General features: G+C 38.9%; 1 protein-coding gene across 3 annotated transcripts in view; it reads left to right on the top strand.

Annotated features, from left to right (window-relative positions):
• Positions 1-16992, top strand: part of LOC121429959 (phosphatidylinositol 3,4,5-trisphosphate 5-phosphatase 1-like) — a 105693-nt gene that overhangs the window by 25784 nt on the left and 62917 nt on the right. For all 3 annotated transcript variants that reach the window (XM_041627227.1, XM_041627229.1, XM_041627230.1), the window contains exon 2: positions 10-76. In XM_041627227.1, the coding sequence (XP_041483161.1) occupies positions 10-76 (67 nt within the window). The remainder of the gene's footprint in view (positions 1-9; positions 77-16992) is intronic.

The following is a 16992-nucleotide window of genomic DNA, read 5'->3' on the forward strand; positions in this document are numbered from 1 at the left end:
GCTATACAGGTGTGAAGGGAGGATATATCAATACAGGATAGTACCAGATTCCGAAGGTCCTGGGTATCTTATGAAGGTATAAACATCATTTCAAATTTTTATTGCTCACAATCTCAAAAGATTGGTTAACTCTATCCCATACTAAACTTAAAGGACAAGTCCACCCCAACAAAAACTTGATTTGAATAAAAAGAGAAAAATTCAATAAGCATAACACTGAAAATTTCATCAAAATCGGATGTAAAATAAGAAAGTTATGACATTTTAAAGTTTCGCTTATTTTCAACAAAATAGTTGTATGAACGAGCCAGTTACATCGAAATGAGAGAGTTGATGACATCACTCACTCACTATTTCTTTTGTATTCTATTAATGTATATGAAATATTTTTATTTTCTCGTCATTGTCATGTGAAATGAAGTTTCATTCCTCCCTGAACACGTGGAATTCCATTATTTTAACATTTTGTGCTTCAGGCAATGAGGTCCTAATCATCAAATTCGTAAAAAATGAAATATTGTATAATTTAAACAATAAAAAAAACTAAAGAAATAGTGAGTGAGTGATGCCATCGACTCATTCATTTGGATGTAACTGGCTCGTTCATATAACTATTTTGTTGAAAATAAGCGAAACTTTGAAATGTCATAACTTTCTTATTTTACATCCGATTTTGATGAATTTTTCAGCATTGTGTTCGTCTGATTTTTCTCTATTGATTGAAATCAACATTTTTCTGAGGTGGACTTGACCTTTAAATGAATATTTGATTGAAAAGTTGAATGTAATTGTTTCATTGATATGAATTTTCATATAGTGCTAATGGAATGTCATAGGAAAATCATAATTTTTGACTTTTCATCTGCAAAATTACATTTACATTTAATGAGACTGACAACCAGTCTGCAAGGTGCATTGTAAAACGGTGCACTCAAGAGGGAGCTCTTCAAATTTTCATCATCCATATATTAGAGTGTGCATTTACTTGTAAAAGATCTATGCAGACTAGTTGATTCATGATTGATTCTTGGGAGCATTATGAATGATATCATGGACTATACTAGGGCTGATAGTGGTATTCTACTCCCCCTTCATTGCAGTTCTCCCTACAAAGGACGGGGGGGGGGGGTCATTGGGGGCATTTGCATGATTTTGTATGAAATATTAATCTTCAAAAGTTCAGATTATATCTTTTTTAAAGAAAAGTTGAAAAGGGCTGCACATGAAAGTCATATTGAACGACAATGGGTAATGCTTCTGCTTCTCGGCTCGATTACCTCTTTGTCGCTTGTGATTGTTTTAGGCCATGATCACATGTAATGAGTCATAACAGAGTGACCTGAGAGAGAGAGGGGAGGGGGGATAGATCATGTGAAGAATCAGGAAATGGTCAACTTGGATAGTTACCTTGATACATCTGGTCCCTGTCTTGTTGTGATTGATCCCATCAAACTATGGAAAGCCACCTACGTCAAATTTCTGCATGTGTATTCAAAATGCTTCCTAGATATGATGTATACTCTTACGCTCATCAATGTCATGGCAATCTGGTGTCAAAAGTATATCATTGGTCTTTGGTTGGGGTGGCCATTTAAGGGGAAGTTCACCCTGATGATTAAAACAAGAAAATTAGAGAAAAATATTGGTGGTTTGATGAAAATATTCAAAGAATAAAAGTTAGGAAATTATGATAAGTTGAGAATTAACTTACCTATCTAAATGGTCTTTAGCACAAAGGACAAAACACAAGTCTTTGGTAAAAACCACACTTGAAATTCTAGTACGTCTTAGCTTTAACCTGGCGTGATCCACTATTTGAGAGTAGTTCTGAACAGCTCCGGGGTGGAAAACGTAAGTCTCCCAACTGGAGTACAAGCTTTGGAGCAGCCAGCTGCCTGCTATCCAGGAGAAGAAAAAAACAGCGCTATGAATGTAAACAAATGAGGCTGATTTGCCAAAGGTGTAATTGCAGATGATACAAGGTGTTTCACCTTTCCTTTTTAGTACAGAACAAATTAAAAAAAAACATCAAGGGAGCGTTTCATGAAAGGACTTTTTGGATGTTTTATCTGATGAGTTCTGTTTTATATGACAGTTGCCATAGTAAAAGTACTTCTTAGCCAATAAGAATCAAGGGAAGTTGTTAGATCTGATATTAAACTTTTCGGATGATAAACGTAGTATGCTGTCAAAGTATACTCTCTGATATTTTGTTGTCACTCTTCACTAATCACAGGTCGCCATTTTCGATCAATGCAATTTCAAGATGAGCTCATGATTATTCATTATGACGTCATAGCAGCCCGCACTCTCATTGGATGATTTTAGCTGACCAATTTTTGGTCAGAATATTGGTAAAAACAATAAAAAAAAAGAAAGTCTGTGTAATTCGGCTCAGATGCCAAGAGGCCCTGGCACGCTGCACTCGCCAGTCCTAATTCTCTTCGCGAATTAGGATATTGCTCGCTTTGCTCGGGAAGCAGCCGTCTGGGCCTCGACAAGAGGCTAGGGGTACTCCCGGTCCGAAATGTCAACTGTAATCCTACATTGTACTCTCAGAGAACACCTTTGATGATTACTTTGAAGTTCTCCTAAATTGGTCCCAACTCCTTTAAGGTCTATGTGATGGTAAGAAATATGTTGCCATCACCATTGTCACTTCAACACCTGTGATGGTTACTTTGAAGTTCTCTTAAATTGGTCCCAACTCATTTAAGATGTGATGGTAAGATGTTCGTTACGAAGTCGTGTTTGTATAAAAAAATGGGGTCATTTCCCCCCTCCTGAAAAAATCTGTCACATGTCATAGCTACATAAGCATCTGTCACCACAAATCCTTGGTTCACATGACAGTGGTTTATCAGGGCCACTTGAATTGATGGTACCATGTACCATACCTCATCGACGTGAAGCTGTACATATTTCCAGTCATCCTTTACGTCACAAGGCGAGAAAGACTCACTGAATTCGGTACTGAAGTCGACGGAATTAAGATGTCGTCAAGTGCTAAGCCACGTCTGCAAAAAGATTTGAGCCTCTCTCTCTCACTCTATCTCATAATGTTCACAAGCCAGCATCATTATTAATCCCTGTGACTTCCGCTCAACATTCCTGATTCTGGGAAGAAATGTGATGTGATCATTACATTCTGGATTAGATTTAACATAAAGAGGAGTGTCCCTCAACATTGTCTCCAAAGTGATGTTAATCCGTGTAACCCTGTGACCTTTTTGCGGGATTTGACATGTCTTGTTGATGCATTTGTCATTCTTTCTCAAGAGCAATGTACATTTTTTATTTCATGTTCATCTTAATTCATTAGATGTTTATTCTTCTGGATAAGAAGGTCGTTGGCCAATGAACGTTAATAATAATAATACCAACATGCTTTATTATGTATAGCGCATATCACTGCCAAATGCGTCCCTTTGCGCTTCATTGGATATTATTACCCTGACTTTAGCCCCGCAGCCTTTTACAGCGCGGTGGCATTTCAAGGAATAAATTCCTGCCAGGTACCCATTCACCTCACCTGGGACGAGTGCAGCACAATGTTGACAAATTTCTTGCCGAAGGAAATTACGCCATGGCTGGGATTCGAACCCACGACCCTCTGTTTCAAAGTCCGAAGACTAATCCACTGGGCCACAATGCTCCAGTTTAATGTCAATCAATAATATGAAAGTTATAAATTGAGAATAATGAAAATGCAGGAACAAAGTGCTTTTGTAGTCGATATATACCCCCACATTCAAGCAATAGAGAAGTGACCTTTATAGACAGGTGGCTGCTAATAATGTGGGGTTGATCTGTTTAGTACCCCGTCTGTGTTTATTTCATTCCCTGGACATTAGTAGCCTGCTTCCTGTTCCAGGGAAGTGTTTGTGAATATGATGGAGACTGCAGAAATCAGTTCAGGGTATCACATTTTGTTTTTGCCCCAGTTTCAATCTGTCTGTACAGCTCTTGGATATCGTTGGGGGTGTGAATGTCAGGTGGGATGTCACATGACCTTAACAATTACTGTAATATGTTTTGTAAAACTTCAGCATGTGAGGGATATGGGTGTGAAGTGTATGGAATTGAGATAGATTGAGAGATAGATTTTTGGTGAAAAGCTGTCCGATCATCACCTCCGCGTGACCGCACCTGGCGCCCGTGCCACCGTGCTAGCTGCATGCACGTATGCCCGTTGCACAGGGATGCATACACAACTCACATGCAGGTGACCCGTTCCAAGGACCTCAGTTTTCATAGTTCCGAAGCCTGTTCCGAGGACCTTTTTACAATAAGCCCGCTCCAAAGCCCCTGTTTTTTGTCTTGCCCTCAGCTATACCTCCCCTATACTCCCCCCCCCACCGGCTTGTAGGATCATGATACTTGCTCCTGATCACTTCTTTCTGCGCACCCAATAGACCTTCCTGTAAGTGGCTAATCTGTGTTTATCTGCAGTAGGGTACACTGGATTTGTAAACTGTTAACCTTAAATCCCTGTTGAAAATCTGCCCCTTTCCCCTTGCTGAATGATGAAATCTCGCACACACCTGTACATGTAGTACACAAAGACACCGTTCTCACTACCTTCCTGAAACTAGTTTCCTGGAAACTAGTTTAACTTGTACTGAGAACGGTCCAAGCGATCTTGGAAGCGTTCTTCCAAACCGGTTCAGAAAACCACCTCGTAATGTAGTTTTCAAGATCGCTTTGGCTCGTTAAACTGGTTTTAGCTTATCAAAGTGAGGACACAACAATTCTTCGGGAAGCGATCTTCACGCACATTTTGAGCGTGCTACTCCACATGACAGAATGCCTACACTGTGGTTTTGAATTTCGCGTGAAAAAGTGTCAACCCACTGAGAGCGTTTCCATAGCAACAAGATTGCTTTACATGAAGTGATTTTGAAAACCACTTTTGTAGGATCAAGTGGGGACGCTAGCAAAGTGATCTTCCAAACTGGGTTCCTGAATCGGTTTCCAGTACTGGTTTTAGAAAGCGTAATGAGAATGGCCTCTTGAACACTCATACATGTACCCTCTTACAGCCTCAAATAGCCTGGATCAGAGATGGGTAGATACCAGGGGCTCGTCTTACAAATAGTTGTGATTGATTCGATCAAACAGAACTATGGACGGCCAGCAACGTCAACATCTATTTATGCATATTTGATCAAAATATTTTCTAAACTATGATGTATATTCATGCATTCATTATTTTCTTGAAAATTCACTGTGCTTCTCTTTGCTTACAAAGGACATTGTGCAAATTTATTGTAGAAAAAATTATGACACTGATGGATTTCCATAGGGTAACGATTGATTGGAACAATCGTAACACTTCGTAAGATGGGTCCCATGCAGGTATAAAATTGCAGTGAGTGCGGTGCAGTGAGGACATAATGCAGGTTATCATGGTATATTTGTAAAAGCTCAAAATTTCATATTGGATCGAATCATTAACATCGTGCAGTGCCACAGCACATCTGTGACAAGCAGTGGGGGGGGGTCCAGGTAGCATCCGGCCTGTGCCCCCCCCCCCCCCATTTGAGAACCGTAACAAAATATTTTTTGTATCGGAAAAGTTTTGCATATAGTGAGGACCTTTATTTTTTTTTTGGGGGGGGAGCTTGTCAAATTTTTCCTAACATAAATCACTGTTATCAATATCACTGTTAATTAGTAATGAAGACCCCCTTTTTTTTGCTTGTCAAATTATTCCTACCAGGAGCAGATCCAGGATTTTCCGGGGGGGGGAAGAAAGAGTATTAAACAAAGAGATGCATTTTTTTAAAGTTACATATCCTTCATTAGTTTTGAGGTAATAATGATTAGTGACTATTACCGTGTTTACATCGGCTTTTTGGTTGCGTGTAAACGCGATTATATTGCATCGGCTCTCGATGCAGAATCGGCAATTTTGCACCACCAAAGTAGTGGGTTCTGCATCGGCAATCAACGCGAATTTCATTTAATTTATCATTTTAACGTACTTGTATATAAGCGCACGGAGCCAGCGTTGTCTTTATTATGTCGTATATTGTTGATGCGCGGATCATTTCAGGTTTTTGCAACATGAGCCGATTCTGTACCGCGAGCTGTGACAGCGTGTAAACACGGTGCAAGATAAACCAATCGGCTTTTGGTTTTGAACCGCGAGCTGATGCACGTGTAAACACGGTATGTATGGAGGCTTATAGAGGAGAAGTGCATCTCAATTCATAAATCTGGTGGAAAGACTCTACCTTGACTCTGCAGCTAGTTTTCACAATCTGGAGCAAATAGGTCTATAAAATGAGTCTTATTCAAAGTCAATGGCTTGTCTTAGTCTTATCATGATTAAAATTGATCCTCAGTATTTATAATAGGTGGTAGAATTACAATTCACTAAATATTCATTCCGTATTCAGTGTTGCAATCAATGTGGATCAATATTGATCCCATTCAAGGTTCAGTTCCATTCTATAATTATTATGAACCTTTTATGACCAATCAATCAGTCTGATTCACCAACCAATCAATCGTTCATAAATCAGAATGATAATCTTGTAAAGCTCTCAGGATTTTTCTCTTAAACGGATGCTCCAGGCTGAAAATAAAATGATTTGAAGAGATAGAGAATAGTCAGATTTAAAAAAAAATGAGAATTTGATCAAAATCAGACAAAGAATATCAAAGTTATGGCATTGTAAAGATATGCATTATTCCGGTGAAACAGTTCTAGGTAATTAATGAATATTCAATGAGCAAACTTATGATGTCATACCCGCACTTGATCTTTTGTATTTTATTATATGAAATTAGGTTTATTCAATTTTTTCCTTCAAGAACCAAAACTATTGGAATAACAACTGATTATAAACTTGTGCATTAGATATTCATTGCTGCAACTTATTTAATTATAAGGGAGACATATAATTTACACATGAAAAAATTCTGAAACAATTCTGATTTCTAAATATAATAACATAAGAAAAAGGAAAGTGGGGATGTGACATCATCAGCCCATCTAATGAATATTCATGACGACATGCATATAACTGTTTTCACACTTTTGCTAAACTTTGAAATTTTTAATATATATTTGTTATCAGAATTTGATGAAATTTTTAGCATTTTGCTCTGAATTTTACTCTGTTTAAAATATTATCAGGCATCAGCACAGAGCATCCCTTGTATACATACCTCCACTGCAAAGCAAACTGTTGAAACCGTTTCAGAAGGCATGTCTAAGAACTGTCTGATGTCAGGTTTAGTATGAATTTTTTCATGCTAATACTCAAGATATGCACAAATTACTGAAAGTTCTGCATCAGCCCCTTCAATCTGTACTCCAACTTCACATTATGATACAGACTGTCCCACCGGGGGGGGGGGGGGGGGGGGGGGGCAGTCAAATGTATTGCTGTACACACGCATAAAAAACAATATACCCGGAATACGTTTGACCTCACGATTGACAATTGACCAGTCTTCCAAAACCACCCTTTTTCTTGAAAATCAGTGTTTTGGATACTCCTAACGAGTTCACGCGCCGACCGCATCTAAATCTGAAAAAGCACCCCGTTAAACACGTTTTTGGGGTCACGCGTGTGTCCAGCAATATATTTCACTGGCCCCCAGGGACCTGTCAGAACAGTTAGAAAGGGATGTCGAAGAACTGTCTCATCATGGTTTGAAGAGAGGACCAATTGCTCCTTGGTGCTACCGAAGAGCTGCATTTGTTTTTGAATGTTAATAAAAGCGGGAGGCTTCATTCAAACCCTTCAATCCCCCACTCCAGAGACATCCAACCGCAGTGGATCAGTGATCTGTCCCTGCGGGTCTCCTAACCTTCTCGCTGCCCCCAATCTTTTACCCCCTTCCTGACCCACTTCCCCTCTCCATTGTATGACAGGATGACAGCGCAAAAAGGAAAAAAAAATCATTGCAGAATACATTCAGCAGCGACTAGATCCCAGTGCTCTTCGGTGACATTCAATTTTCATTTGTAATTTGTCTGATGTGCTTTGGGGGAATCTCGCATGTCGCTCTCGGTATAATATTGATTGTTGTTTCTTAAACTTTGTTGTTGTTTGAAGTCTTCAAATGATGTGCTCACTTGGAATTTAAACAAACTGTGAAATGGATTTCTCTTGATGTGCTGTATGGAAATTTAATCTGAATGTCAAATTATAATTTGATACATGTTGCTTTTGAATTCTGTACTTTAGCAATTCTGTGTCAAAGTGAATCCTGGTTTGCTAAAGTGATGACTTGTAGGCATATCTTCAACATCGGAATATTTTCGTATACTGTCTTGAATAGTTATTTACATTTTTTGGTGAAATAATTTGGAAGATTTGAGTTTTGTACAATAATACTGGAGGTTAGAAGACTTTTGGCTCTTAATGTTAATTTGGAATTGAGATCCCCAAGAATTTGGTCAACCGTGAGATCTCTCTTCTGAGATCTCATTCCCATGGATTTTAAAGAGGTTTGATCTTGCCACTGGAAATATAGGCCTATATTTTGCTCTCCGTGCACCCGTGGAGCATGGCAAATAATGCTTAATGTTTGTGCAATAGTGTCAGTGATCAAAAGTATGCCTTTTAGTGATAATGGAATGTTTGTGTGATCTTTGCTTGTGTTCCCAGAAACAAAAAGTTCAATCCATGGATACAAAAGCCCATTCCAAAGCCACTGTTTTTTGTATCGCCGCGGCACATACCTACCACTTTCTGGACGAGTACTCCCCCCCTCTCCAGGATTCTAGTGCTGCAGTACAGGTCAAACCATATATGTTGCATCCATATTTCCATGTGACAGAGTTCTCGATTGAAAGCAATATAGTATGCAAATAATGCACGTAAGCACATGCATGCAGGGCCAAATAATGAATGATGTGCGAGAAGAGCCAATGGATATAGGCCTACCGCTTCGAGGTCCGCATTTGGCGAGTCGAGGACATAGTTCATTATGTAGGTCCTCTATGCACAAGACTGCGTGCATTGTTTGTTTTATACACCCCTCCCCCGTGTGAGATACCCGAATGCTATTTTAGATAATTCCAGACCTCCCACTATCCTGCACTTTAACATAGTACATTTGGTATGATGTCAGAGTGCAGGATAGTACATTTTGGATGCCATAGTGCAATATGCTGAATATCATGTGATCTGATTTAGAGCAATCAGATAACAGAATGATTCTTGAGATATTTGGCAAATGTTTGGATGTTAGTATCGAGCAGAGATTTGAACCATCAACCAGTGATCGATAGACCTTTCAAAGTGTGAATGTACAATGTACCACGTCCCCAGGGGGTCACTTACATTGACGAGTGGATACCATGCGCGACCCCAAAAACATGTAAAAAGGATGTCTTTTTCAAGATAGGTCATGTTACGTAGATAAAACACTAAAAGGGTATTCTATTTCGCTAGGAAAGCTATGTAGGGTCAAATTTGCTAGTGTATAAAAAGATTAAAATGTATTGTGAAAGATGTACTTTTTGCCCCAACATCCCGGGGGGGCCACTTCCATTCACGAGTGGATACCATGCGCGACCATGGGGTCTCGAAAAGCACCCTAAACACGTAATTTCCATTTTCTGAAAATGCACCCTTAACAAGTATTGGCGTGTGAAACCCTACCCTTAACAAGTATTGGAAACAAAACAATACTCTTATTGGTAATATTCCCTGAAATGAACCCCTAAACAAGTACAGGAATGTTTTATTGTTATGGGTCCTTCGGTCGTCGGCTTTACCTTATTTGGTTTAGTACGACCCCACCTTCTACACCTCGCGCAAATCGGACTCTAAACACGAAGTTTTGGGGCAAAAAGGACATCCTTTATAAAACATTTTAATTTTGTTTTATCGCATCCCCGCATATTCGACCCTAAACACGTAATTTTCCTAGCGAAATAGATACCCTTTTTTCATTATTTTTGTGTTTTTGACACCCTTATCACGTTACGTACGTAACGTGCCCTATCGTGAAAAAGACATCCTTTTTATGTGTTTTTTGGTCGCGCATGGTATCCACTCGCCAATGTAAGTGGCCCCCCCCCCCCCCACGCCCCAACATTCAGTCAACACTATTTGTGTTTAGAATTTGTGCGAGGTGTCGGAGGTGGGTTAGTGCTAAACCCAATTATGTACATATGTAGGTAAAAGTAAAACCGAATTCCGTGACATAACAATTAAAATATTGCTTTACTTGTTTAGGGGTTCAATTCAGGGAGTACTTGCCAAGGGTATCGTTTTGTTTCCAATACTTGTTAAGGGTTGGGTTTCACACGCCAATTCTTGGTAAGTGGTGCATTTTCAGAATATGGAAAATGGGTGCTTTTTGAGACCAATGGTTGTGCATGGTATCCACTTGTCAATGGAAGTGCCCCCCCCCCCCCCGGACCAAAGCATAACTCAACATTATACATTTGTGTTGGGCCTATATCATGTATGGTAGTAAAGATATGCGATGCATAGGAAGTTCATGTGGTTGATTCTTGAAATTAGAAATTATAACCTCTATGGGAACTTTTACAAAGGAAGCACATTCTGTGGTTTAGGGACAGTGATTTTCCGCGATCGCGGAAAACGGACGGAATTCACGGAATCGGCTGTTTGAAACGGAAAGTGACTTTTCAAACGGAAAATCACGGAAAACACGTTTTTTCTCAAAATGCACAAAAAAGCAACAGAAATTAATCCCAAATCCTCAACAAAATACTAATATCAACTGAAAAAACACAATCTCACTTTGCAACAACAATCATGACAATCAACACATCGTAACTACACTCGAGCATCTCATTCACTCGATCGTATCAAAATTAGTTTACACTGACGTCCGCATTGAAGGCAGAATCTGGCCGTGTGTTGCTGCCCTCTGCGTTCGGTCATAATATAATGATCACGGTGATTCATCAAATCCAAAATGGCGGATATTCGGAAGTCGTCGACTGCTCAAAACGATGTCCGAAAAGTCCCCAAATCAGCGATAAAATCCCATTTAACAATAAAATAATGCTAATAATATGAAAGGTGAGAATATATTTATGTTGATTATGTTTCCCTAATTTCTTTTTTAGCTCGAATCTCTTCGATTAAAATGGATTTTAAAGCGATGTTAGTACATTGGTAGATGCAAATTTTGAGCAGCGCTAGCATTTTGACATCGCTACTCGTTGCTCATTGGTTTTCTACGTAAACGGAATTGTCAATTTTTCTTGTACACAAAGTCTATGGGGAAACGGAATTTCCGTTTCCAGACATGCTGAAACGGAATTTGAGATTTTCTGAAACGGAAAAAGCAATTTTTAGAAACGGAAAATCACTGTCCCTAGTGGTTACATTATCTTTGGTTACTCCTGTGGTTCAGGATGTCATGTTTTGCTGTTAACTATATAAATCTAGGAATTTTAAACAGTAATTTTTGCATTAGATTTTATAGCCCTTCTTCGACTTGCCAAGAAATGACAATTTGTTTTGATTCTGCAGGCCGCCCAAACTATTCCTGTAAATCTGTAATCTGTTGATTGTAGATATGGCATTCCTTGCTGTAATTTGATTCAGGTTAATCCGACAAATCTGGTGTTGAGGTTCTCAGGTCTTGACGTATAGGATGAACGCTTCCAGAACCTGGAAGCAGGTCTTCCTGACGTGTCGACACAGTAAACCAGAAAGGTCATAACACTCTAGTTCTTTAGTTATGGGTAACTTGGGTGATAGTGAAATCTTAGGCACATACATGTTTACAATATTATTTTATGTAGTTCATCTATTTTTTTCTAAATATTAATTTTCGTTATCGTTGTCATCAACTTTTTATCATTATCATTGTAAACATCACCAACTCCATCATGATTATCATCATTATCATCAATTCATCACATCATTATCATAATAATAATAATAATAATGGTGGCTACATATATAGCGCACAGGTCCACCTTTCGGTGCTCATGGCGCTTTAAAAAGTTACTGCTATTATTATTACCCCGGCTAAGCTAGGCAACCGATTAAGGCGCACACAGCTTTTTGAGGAATTACTTCCTGCCGGTACCCATTTACATCACCTGGGTCGAGTGCAGCACACAGTGGATGAATTTCTTGCTGAAGGAAATTACGCCATGGCTGGGATTTGAACCCACAACCCTCTGTTTCAAAGTCCGGAGACTAATCCACTGGGCCACAACGCTCCACGTCATCATCATCGTCATTGCCATCATGCATACTCCTCCTCATCATCATCGTCATCAACACCATAATCATCAAATAGTGGGCAAATAAGACAGTATTAAAAAGTCATAGAAATTACATGTAGAATACAGAAAAATTTATTTAAAAAAGTGTTGAAATGAAGAATTACATTTTTGCTGGAAAAAGCAAACATTCAAGAACTCAGATACTTAAAGCCAGTTATGGAACTTCTACTGTTAATATTTGATTTTTAAGTTTTGTTTTATTAGTTGGCATGCTTTTCTGTGACATTACATAATGGTAAGCTCTTTGAGCATGGACAGAAAGCATCTGATATTTGATCGTGATTCTATTCGTGGGTTATATAGCGTTTGAATTTGGAACAGACCAAAATGGACTTATTTGCTCTGTACGTGCATGTATCGCTGCAAAAAATGAACACAATTACCACTATTAAAAGGAAAGTGATGTCACCTTCAACAATGGGTAGTTGGGTACCTGTGCTTTGGGGATGACATTGTAATCGAATCAGAATCTTGAGTGATTTGATTTGCACACGTGTTCGTGAGGTTGGATGTGACTTTCCCCATTACGTCAACAAGCATCTTCTTGGCATGTCACACATTTCATTGTTCTCTTAAACAAGGGAAGTGTTTCATGAAACTTTCACAGGGATTTTCACTGACCAATTTGCTCTCAGCCTATCAGAAGCAAGGATTTCAGTAGCTTATAACAGTTGTCAGTGGAAGTCACTGACTTTGTGTTTCATGACATGCTCCCCTGATGTTCCTGTTTCTGTTTCTATCCCTGTTTCTGTTCTGGTTGCGCTGTGTACACTCGGGAGTAACTGTATTCCAAAGATTCCACGAAGGTCTTGAGCTGTAGGGTGTGCAAAAAGAGCTTTCATGTCGGCATAAATGTATGATGTACATGTAGGTCACTGGCTTCAGATCCTTCTTGCCACCGAAAATGTTAAAACATTGTGGATAAGACCAGCAACGTTTGAAGGTTCATAATATAGTCTAGTTGTTAGGCCAAGTTGTGCAGGGTTTTTACAACTTTCTTGCAAGGTGTCTCTCCATTCCAGACATTGTAATCAAAGCTCTCCATCTTCACTCTCACACCATAATATTCTTTTATACATGTACAACCTGGTTTTCTCTATGAACTATATGTTCTTAAACAAAATATCGCCAATATTAAAGCAGGAATGTTCAGTTTCTAATACAGTATCTATTGCCTAAAGTTGACATTCTTTAATTGTTTAAACTCTCTTTAATGCTCAAAGAACAACTGAATGGTCATACAGTAGATCAGATTGCATAGAAATTATACTTTGTGTTTAATTTTGTATGACTGTGTAGTATGCCAGATGAATTGCAGTTCTGTAGGATTTGTGGGTATCATTTGGTTCAATGTGGCAATATCGGCATATTCATAGTGAAAATGCCCAGCGATCTTCCCATGATGAAAGTATGTCACTGGTCGGTTGTAGTAACTGTGGTGTTGTCACATGGGGAGTTTCAGCTCACGGACGTATGGATGGGTTAAAATATATTGAAACTGCCCATCAAATGACTAATAAAAGCTTGGAGATCTTTGTCTGTGTTTGTAGAGGTGTTGTGGCTCAGTGGATACATGTAAGTCTCTGGACTTTGGACCACAGGGTCTGTGGTTTAAATCCCACTGCATCTCTAGCGTCCTTTGGCAAGGCGTTTATCTACATTTGCCACTCTTGACTCAGGTGTAGTAAATGGGTACCTGGTAGGAAGAAATTCCTTGAATGCCTGATTCGCCCGATCCGGGTAGCTGTGCTAAAGCCGGGGTAATACTATGCAGCGCTTTATAGAAACATTTGTATTAAGCGCTATATAAATGTTGCATATTATTATTTGTCGAAAATTGGTTGACCAGAATAGCAGTTTCCTCCCAAGTTCCAATGCTGCCAAAAACTTGCAAATATGTCGTTTGTCAAGAGTCAAGGAGTAAACTGCTCTTTTGATTCAACCATTTTTTACAAATATTTCTGTATTGTTCTTTGTCGTGATGAGCATTTTAAAATACATGTACATGTTCTCTGTTGTAGAACACTCTGTAATCGCAGAATGAAAATTCTCCCAGTATGAATAGCAGTGATACCCAAATTAGAAAATATATACATCTCCTGGCATAGACCGAGTTTATAGAAAGCTAGTTTTGGAAGCATAATCTTGCCAATCAAGTAGCATCCGTGTGTGTGTGCTAGCCAAGTTGTGACAAGGATGTAATCGGAATGATCCAGAGAGCTGAAGAGATCAGTAACAGATGTTACCTGTATTCTCTGAAGGGATTAATCGATTGTTGGTCCAACAGGAAATATTAGCTTTATCATGGTCACATATTATATATCTCAGTAATTGAAGGCAGCTCGCGCAGGTATATATGGTGGGTATTTATTGGGACTGACAACAAATTCAGTGGAATAGGGGGTACCGGTTGTTGGTCCAACAGGAAATATTAGCTTTATCATGGTCACATATTATATATCTCTGTAATTGAAGGCAGCTCACGCAGGTATAGATGGTGGGTATTTATTGGGACTGACAACGAATTCAGTGGAATAGGGGGTACCGGTTGTTGGTCCAACAGGAAATATTAGCTTTATCATGGTCACATATTATATATCTCCGTAATTGAAGGCAGCTCGTGCTGGTATAGATGGTGGGTATTTATTGGTACTGACAACGAAATTCAGTGGAATAGGGGGTACCGGTACTTATGTCTTTTCTGATAAAGGTGAACTTACATGTACTGTTTAGTCGTGAATTTGAAAATTCGGTATGTTCCCATGTTTTATAGTTCTTTGACCTACATGTTAAAAAAGCTTTTGGTGATTGTGCACATGTAGGATATTGTTTTTGTGCATTGCTGTGCAGAAAACGTGTTTCGAGCCTGAATCTCTTTCGGATCTCCTGAATTTGTGCAATTCAAATAGGCTTTTCAAAAGTCTGTAATCAAAACATATTTTGCATTTATCAAGTTCTGCAAGAAATACCATGAAATGTGTTTTGAGACCTAGATACCCAGAAAGTAAATAAATGGGTGACACAATGTTTGCTTATGCGACAATTGCTCATTGCTTTATTTCATCAAAATATCAAGTTATGGCTGCCATGCGGCTCTATGTTAGGGTCAGGGTAGGATGAAGAGTTAAATTTAGGCTTGAAGTTGCTCATTTTACATGGAATTAATAATGGGGCTTTTTTTCCAAAAGCCAATGCCTTGGAATCGATTAGAGCACCCCTTGGAAGACCTGCAGTACAGTGCTCTAGTTTATCTCTCAACGCTTTTGTCTTATCCAGTGGCATTGACCTTGATAAGGTTCATCATGGTCTACTTTACACAGTGATCTAAATTGATCCTTCTGGAAGAGGCCAGTGTGTGACTTTTGTGATGACTCGCTTTCCCAGTCTGCCAAGTTCCCACTAATCATGGACTATTAGGTCCATGCACTTATTTTGTTGGGGCCTCCCAAGAGGCCGAGGATCCACAAGGCTGATTTTCCTCACATTTCTTTCTGGTGATTAATTGTTATTACCTGTAACTCTGTCAAATGATAAGGTGTTGTACAATACAGTGTACATTGAAGAAAAGTGAGAAGTCTTCTATAGACATCGTCAAACATCTTGATAAAAAAAACTATGATGAGAAATTGTCCTGTGGACCCTTGGCCTCGTGCCCCCCCCCTGAAGATAGTTGACTGAACTTAATTGTTACCATCTACATGTACCAAGTGTTATATTCTGTCATTTGTGTTTAGAAACATCAAATTTCATAGTGCTCACTGTAACTCAGCGTTGCAATCGGGGGAGGTAGAATATAAAATGGTTTTTCAATTGGTCATGCAATGAGCCAAGTGTGTCGCTATGTCAGTGAATAAATTACCTTTTAGCCAACAGAACTTACCATTAAAATCAGTATCAAAACAAATTTATTGGCATGTTTAAAATAAACTGTCTGAAAGTGGAATCCTGCTTTTAGCAAGATGGTAGAAAATGGTTCTTTTCAGGTTTAGAGCAAGTTGATCAGTGGATTTAGTACCTTTACAGTAATTTTCACTGAGAAATCTGCTCTCGGCCAATAAGGTGCAAGAATTTCAGTAGCTTATGATCAGTTGTCAAATTCACCAAGAATAAGCTTTCATAAAACAACTACGGTATAGGATATTTGACTGATGATTAATTCCAGCGAAGGTCAAACTAAATGCAAACTGCAGGCTACGGAAATCAACATGCTCATCTGCTACATATTACTGTTACATCTACATGTAGGGCTGTGTTCACTTCAACGGTTTTAACTCAAGAAATATGGTTTTCAAAGACAGTTTATTTGGATTTATACCTCAAACTAATGTGCATTCACACGAATGCAAAGAAAAATGCACAGAAGAATTCAAATGTGGAATACTGTAAAACTTCAAGGGGTGATCTGTGTAATCACAGATGTTCCAAATCAATTGGACATAATAATGATTTGACCAAGATTCTACTCAAGAATTCTTCAATTACACTCTTCTTGGGTGTTAAACTGACAAGTTGGTGTCTGTTAGATAATCACACTCGAGGTGTTGAAACACCACTGTACAAAGAGATTGGACATAACACCAATCAGTGTGAAAGTACAACCAAAGGTGCTGTGATTACACACATAGATGTTGAACCGACACCCAAAATTTAACACCAGAGTAAAATGACTGGTGTAGCCCTCTGTGTACCCCTATCAACACTACAGTGTTTGCTGTGTACATTCCAAATTGACCTTTACTTCC

Source organism: Lytechinus variegatus, chromosome 16 (assembly GCF_018143015.1).
Source record: "Lytechinus variegatus isolate NC3 chromosome 16, Lvar_3.0, whole genome shotgun sequence".
NCBI classification, from domain to species: Eukaryota; Metazoa; Echinodermata; class Echinoidea; order Temnopleuroida; family Toxopneustidae; genus Lytechinus; species Lytechinus variegatus.